Here is a 6,000-nt window from a genome sequence, read left to right as displayed (position 1 = left end):
AAAGACAAGATAGAGGGAAAGAGAGAGGAGACAAGGAATCTTCCATGGCCTCATTGAAATCTTTGGCTGACAAAAGCAGGCTGACAAAAGCATAACTTTTTTTATTTTTAACTCTAAATTATTAACGAGATAAAACCAGAATGCTTCACCTGCCTGATTGTTTTTTAACTGCTCAGAGCTGCGGTCCCAGAGCCCCTTTTCCACGGGACCAGCTAGTCACGAGTGGGCAGCACCACCTGCTGGCATTGCTGGCTGGAATAGCTCAGAGCTGCCTGGAAGCGGGAGGACAGCATCCCTGGGGCAGACCTCGTGTTCTGGTGACTGCACAGGTGTGGAGACAGAGCTTCAGGGATGCTGCTGCTCCTCAGGTGTCACCATGATATTTTCTGAAAAATGCCTTCTCCAGGATTTTTTCTCCTGGGAAGATGAGAAGCCTCAGCTTCTCCATGTTTTGCTGCTCTGGAATGTGATCTGGAGATTGTTTAGCCAAACTTGTGAATTGTTTTTAATTAATGGCCAATCACAGCCAGCTGTGTTGGACTCTGAGGAGGCAGTCAAGAGCTCTCATTATCATTCTTTTTTAGCCTTCTGATGTATTCTTTCTCTTTCTTTGGTATAGTTTTAGTATATCATTTCTTTTAATATAATATCATAGCATAATAAATCAGCCTTCTGAGAGGATGGAGTCAAATTTTCATCTCTCACCTTGTCCTGGGGACCTCACAACCCCACACTCAGGGACCCAGTGCCACCCTGCTCTTCGCTGCACCTGGCACTAGACCTGCATCAATGATTGCTCTGGGCAGGTCTTCATCATGTGCTGCAGCCACAGTAAGATTAGGAGGAGTAATTCCATCTCATTGGATCATGTGGCATGAGATATCTGGCACGAGGTATTTCAGAGGTGGGAAATTGCTGTTAAGAAGTGATTAAGTTGGGGTTTGCTCCTCTCTGCCACTGGGCTTCTGAGTCTCTGGGCTCACACAGTGCAGGCAGGAGTAGAACTCAACAATAGTGCTGGAATGCATCTGTTTGGAAGCAGAAATTTAAAACAGCACTTTTAAACCATAATGCCAGCTATAACAAGCAAGGATGGTTATTGTGAGTGACTATAAAGAATGTGTGGGCAGTTTCCTGAAGTTTCCCGTGCTCACCCATGGATGGACTGGCCCAGGGCAGGAATACACAGCAAAAACAAACACTCCAGGACTTCTCCAACATTTCTCTGGACTTCCTTTGGTTTGTTTTTCAAAGTTTGGAGGTTGTTATGGTTCAATCATGTCATAAATTGTTGCTGTAAATTCTTTTGGGAGGAGATGGATAGGAGCAAAGGATGAATTTCCCAGCGCTTGCTACTGTTCCTTGCCCTGTTATAGCAGTGTGCCAGTGGCTGCAGATCACAGGCTCTCTTTATCATCTTTCAGTGGAAAAGGGGCAGTGGGGAAAAAAACCTACTTTTACCCTATAAATGAGCAAATGCTAAGGTAGGGTGGAATAAAATTCCAGTTTCTAGTCCCATTTGGCTCTCATTTCCATGCCAGTAGCGCTGCAGTAAGTGCAGGAGTTGTGCTCACCTTTGAGAGTGCTCTGTGGTGTTAGTGCTCCCCATCAGAATTAGCTGTCATCTGTGGTTTCTGATTCTTTTCATCAAGTTTTCTTTTCTTTAATGAGTCCTGGAGGAATTCTCTTTCATTTAGAAAAACTCTTGGTTGCTGCTCCTGAAGCGAGGTCTGAGGGGACACCCCATGCATCTGCAGGTAGCTGAGCTCTCTGTGACTACTGGGTTTCAAAATGCCCCCAGGGAAGAGCATCCATGCTTCACCTTTATACTCACTGTAACGTGTAACGTGTGGTCAGTGCCAGGAGAGGATCCCTTCATTCCCTGCTCATGCTGCTGTGGTGTCCTGGTGGTCCCTGGCAGTCTGGGTCACTGTCACTGAGCTGGGCTTGTGAGCTGCTCATTCCACTGAGCACACACACCTGGAGTTTTGAGCAACCCCAGGAGGGACAGGAGCACTCAAGATCCACTGAAGCCTCCGTGGTGTTTGGACACTTCTGTGGAGCTGCAGGGACAGTATTGAATGACTTTAACCCACCTATTGCTCAAAAGCTCAAGTGGTGCCAACTCCAGTCACACTGAGCACAGACAGAGATAATGAGCTTACTCAGTGGGTTCATGTTTTATGTTACTGCTGTCAAATATTTTCGTACCAAAATCATTGGCTGTCTACGCTGCTGAGTTTATACAAGTCCATTGTAACTTGTGCAGTGATTAAATATTAAAGTAGAGTTTATTTTCAGAGGAAATAAATTTAGAGCAGACCACTTTGTTCTTTAGCAGAGGATCTCTGCTCCTGTCAGCTAGGAGATGGAGCAAGCATTCTTCCCTCTAATAGCATAATTATTCAAAAATGTTTGCAAGGATCTCTTTGTAGAATCTGTGCTTATGCTTTACTGTCATTCTTTCATTTCAAAATGTGGGTAAGATTTTTTAGATTCAACATTTGACAAAGTGATGCGGGTTTGCAAAGAAAATTTGGAGGAGAAAGGGCCCAATTGCATGTGGGAGATTTATTTATTTATAAAGAAATCTAAAACTAAAGATGCTTTGCCATGCCATTTAATTTTAAAGATTTACAGAAACCTTTCTTTTTCTGGTTCTTAAGAAACTGTAACAGTTTAACTTCACAGAGACCTGAGGTACTGCTTGCAAAGCAAAAAATTAACATAAGATTAGATACCATCAGTTTCTTAAGCATTTTTAACACACAGCAGAAAATGCTTTTATTTTAATAAATGGCGTTTTTAGCATGAATAAGTTTTGAAAAGGAAACCTATTTATTTTAGCAAATTTTGAGTATGCCCTTGCTCTTGCAGCATAAGAGAGAAAAATGCTGCACTCTTGGGTTTGATCAGGTGTAGCTACTGATGCCTTGGCACACGGGCACCTGTGTGTGTGTTTCCATGTGAAACCTAGAAAAACATCTACTTTAATTTTCACTGTCATTTTCATACCATTTCCTGTGTCCTCCTTCTCCTTTTTCCCATCTTATTAGCACGGATTGGAACCTTCTTTGGGGAAGGGACAGACAATTCTTTGAATCCATAATATTTCCTGTGCTCTAATGGGACGTTTTTCGCTGGTGTAAAGGTCTCCCAGGCCTGCACCTCGAGTGCACTGAGCACATCATTAATCCAAAGCGTGTGCTTGCTGAATTTCCCCTTGAGCAGGCAGCAGAAATGTCTGTGTCTTTGTGCTGAGTGAGTTTGATGTGCTCTAGTGGCTGTGAGTGATGAAGAGGAAGGAGGGATTCTCTTTGATAATGTGGCCAAATCTACTGTGGACCCCTTCGACACCTCCTCGGGCTCGGTGCAGCTCATCGCCATCAAACCCGTGGCCCTCCCTGCTGTCCACGCTGCTTCAGAGAGGAGCCAGGAGTCTGCCATCACCAATGGGGAGGTAAGGACTGCCTGAGAAGTGTCTCCAGGTGTTTCCTTGGCTACAGCCACAAGTGCAAGGATCTTAAGCCTGTTAGAGTTGAGGGCTGCTAGGAGCTTCTCACCTTTACACTCTATAAAGTTCAATTAGCACTGCGGGTGCACAGACCTGAGAATTTAAGATCTGCTCTTTCACAATGCACCTGTGAATGCCTGCGACCTTGGAAGAGGTGATTTTCTATATTCCTACCCTCCCAGTGTCCCTCTCTCCTATTTAAAAAAAAAAAAAAGAGTAATGAAGGCAGCAGAATAACATCTTTTCCTATGTGAATTCTGTAGCTGGGTATGAAAATATGCATAGATCATCTGGGTGCCAGGCTGATCTTTCTGTACTGAGCACTATATCTCAATCAGAGTGAGAAGGGAGGCAGTGGGACCCCGGCCTTGCTCTGCACTCCAGCCTGTGCGCAGAGGGTGCAGTTGTTTTGAAGGAAAAAAATGGAACGGCACAAATGTCTGCTCCAGATGCTGGCCAAAAAGCATGATTTGACTGCAATACTTATACTCATGTTTTGATGTAGATTTAATCAAGACCAGTCCATTTACAAAGGACTGAGGCTTTTATGAAGTTGTTGAACATGATGGGAACAAGCCACAGAGGTGTCTTCTTTACAAACTCACATTGCAACAGTCATTTAAACAGCTAAAAACAGTTTAAAAGCAGCAGGGAGGGCTGCTGCCAGGGACACTGTAAAACACAGAGGTCCCATGTGGGCCTGCATTATTGCAGCCTGTTTGTGCTCCATTTCATACTTGCATTTTATGTGCCATGTAGCTTCCAAACTCAGAGAAAGGCTTATTTAGCATTCAGCATCCCTTTTCTGTAAGGCAGCAGGATGACACCGCTGGTGCTGTGTGCACCCTCGCATACACACTTCCTGTAGTTTGAGGAGACTGTGAAATTTGACTCTGGAAGATGAAGTAAATCCCTGATTTCCAGGTAACTTGCAGTTTGAAGCGGGAGGGAAGTTTTTTCGATACTTAAGAGAAACCATGGGACTAAGCAGTACCAGAATGGACCAAACACCCCTTTTTTAAAGGTTCCTCTCTGACAGGAATGTCACAGACAAGATTTTTCATAAAACATTTCTTTAAGATTTTTTCTCTTGAGAAGCTGAGAAGCCTCAAGAACAAAATGTAAACAATGGTTATCTGCTGCTGTGGAACACAACAGGTGGATCTGTGATTGGTTTATGTTAGTAGTTTCTAATTAATGGCCAATCACAGTCTGGCTGTCCAGACTCTCTTGGTCAGTCACAAGCCTTTGTTATCATTCCTTTTCTATTCTTAGCTAGCCTTCTGATGAAATCCTTTCTTCTATTCTTTTAGTATAGTTTTAATATAATATATATAATAAAATCATAAATCAAGCCTTCTGAGACATAGAGTCAACATTCTCCTCTCGTCCCTCTTCCTAAGACCGCTGTGAACACCACCACACAGGAGCCCGTCAGAAAGCGTATAAACAAAATAGACATTTGATGACATTTCACTGGAGTCCTTCCCCAGCCATCAGTGGTGACTTATTTCAGGTTTTGTGCAGTCAGGGGGGATGGCTCTGTACCCCAGCAGAGTTTTCACAGGTGAGCTGTGCCCCCAAGCACGCGCAGCGCTGGGTCACAGCGGTTGGCTGACACCACTCGTGTTTTTCCTCAGTGGGTGTCTCTGAGTCACTGTTGTAATGGTACACAGTTTTTTTTAGGCTAAAATTATTTAACCATCTGCCAAGCCATAAAAATGCAGCGACTCTGTTCACTTGCAGTTCCTTGCTGCTTGCAGATGGCACGGTGTGCTACGGAGGGATGACACACGCGGCGCATCAAACACGCGCTGATGAGATCCTTTGGAGGTAGCCAGCCCACCAGCAGCCCTGAAACATCTTCTTGCCTTTTAGGTGAACAAGGCTTTGAAGCAGAAGTCGGATATAGAGCACTACCGCAACAAGCTGCGCCTGAAAGCCAAGAGGAAAGGGTACTATGATTTCCCACAGGTTGATAATAGCAAGGCGCTGACAGACAGAAAAAGGATGTATGAGAAAAACCAGAAAGAACTTGACCACATTTTGGATCCAGATGCAGATGTCTCATCTCCATTTGCTGAGCCTAAGAACAGGTGAGATTTTTTATTTGCAGATCTTTACCTGGGAGGAGAGTTGATGTCCAGGGAGTCAGGGGGGCCATTTTAATGAGCCAGGTGTTTGTTGTAGCTGGTCACTGGCCCCTTCTGCTTTATGAAGAAAATTCATACAGCCCATGGAATACATGTTCTCTGGTAAAACTGCAGTGTGGATAAAACCAAACAAATGGAAAGAGAAAAAATAAGGGAAGGGACTGTTGCAAGTTCTTGTGAGTCATTCTCAAAGGTAAACAGAAAAAATGGTAGTAATGTTATTGGTGATACTCAGAGCAGACTTTAGGCAGGAAGTTAGCATCTAAATTGGTTCTTTTTCAAAATACAGTGGTGTTACTATTTTGTCACTGTTTTAATCTGAATATAACTATT

The 6,000-nt window shown here is 43.8% G+C and overlaps 1 protein-coding gene across 1 annotated transcript in view; it reads left to right on the top strand.

Moving 5' to 3' along the window:
* The window catches only part of KIAA1549L (KIAA1549 like), a 78,423-nt gene that overhangs the window by 37,432 nt on the left and 34,991 nt on the right, over positions 1–6,000 (top strand). The window contains exons 13-14 of the mRNA XM_031063204.1: positions 3,282–3,460; positions 5,393–5,610. Of these exons, the coding sequence (XP_030919064.1) occupies positions 3,282–3,460; positions 5,393–5,610 (397 nt within the window). The remainder of the gene's footprint in view (positions 1–3,281; positions 3,461–5,392; positions 5,611–6,000) is intronic.

This window comes from Geospiza fortis, unplaced genomic scaffold (genome assembly GCF_000277835.1).
Source record: "Geospiza fortis unplaced genomic scaffold, GeoFor_1.0 scaffold196, whole genome shotgun sequence".
Taxonomy (NCBI): Eukaryota; Metazoa; Chordata; class Aves; order Passeriformes; family Thraupidae; genus Geospiza; species Geospiza fortis.
Note: the sequence above shows the minus strand (reverse complement) of the source record. Positions and strands in the feature narration are given on the sequence as shown.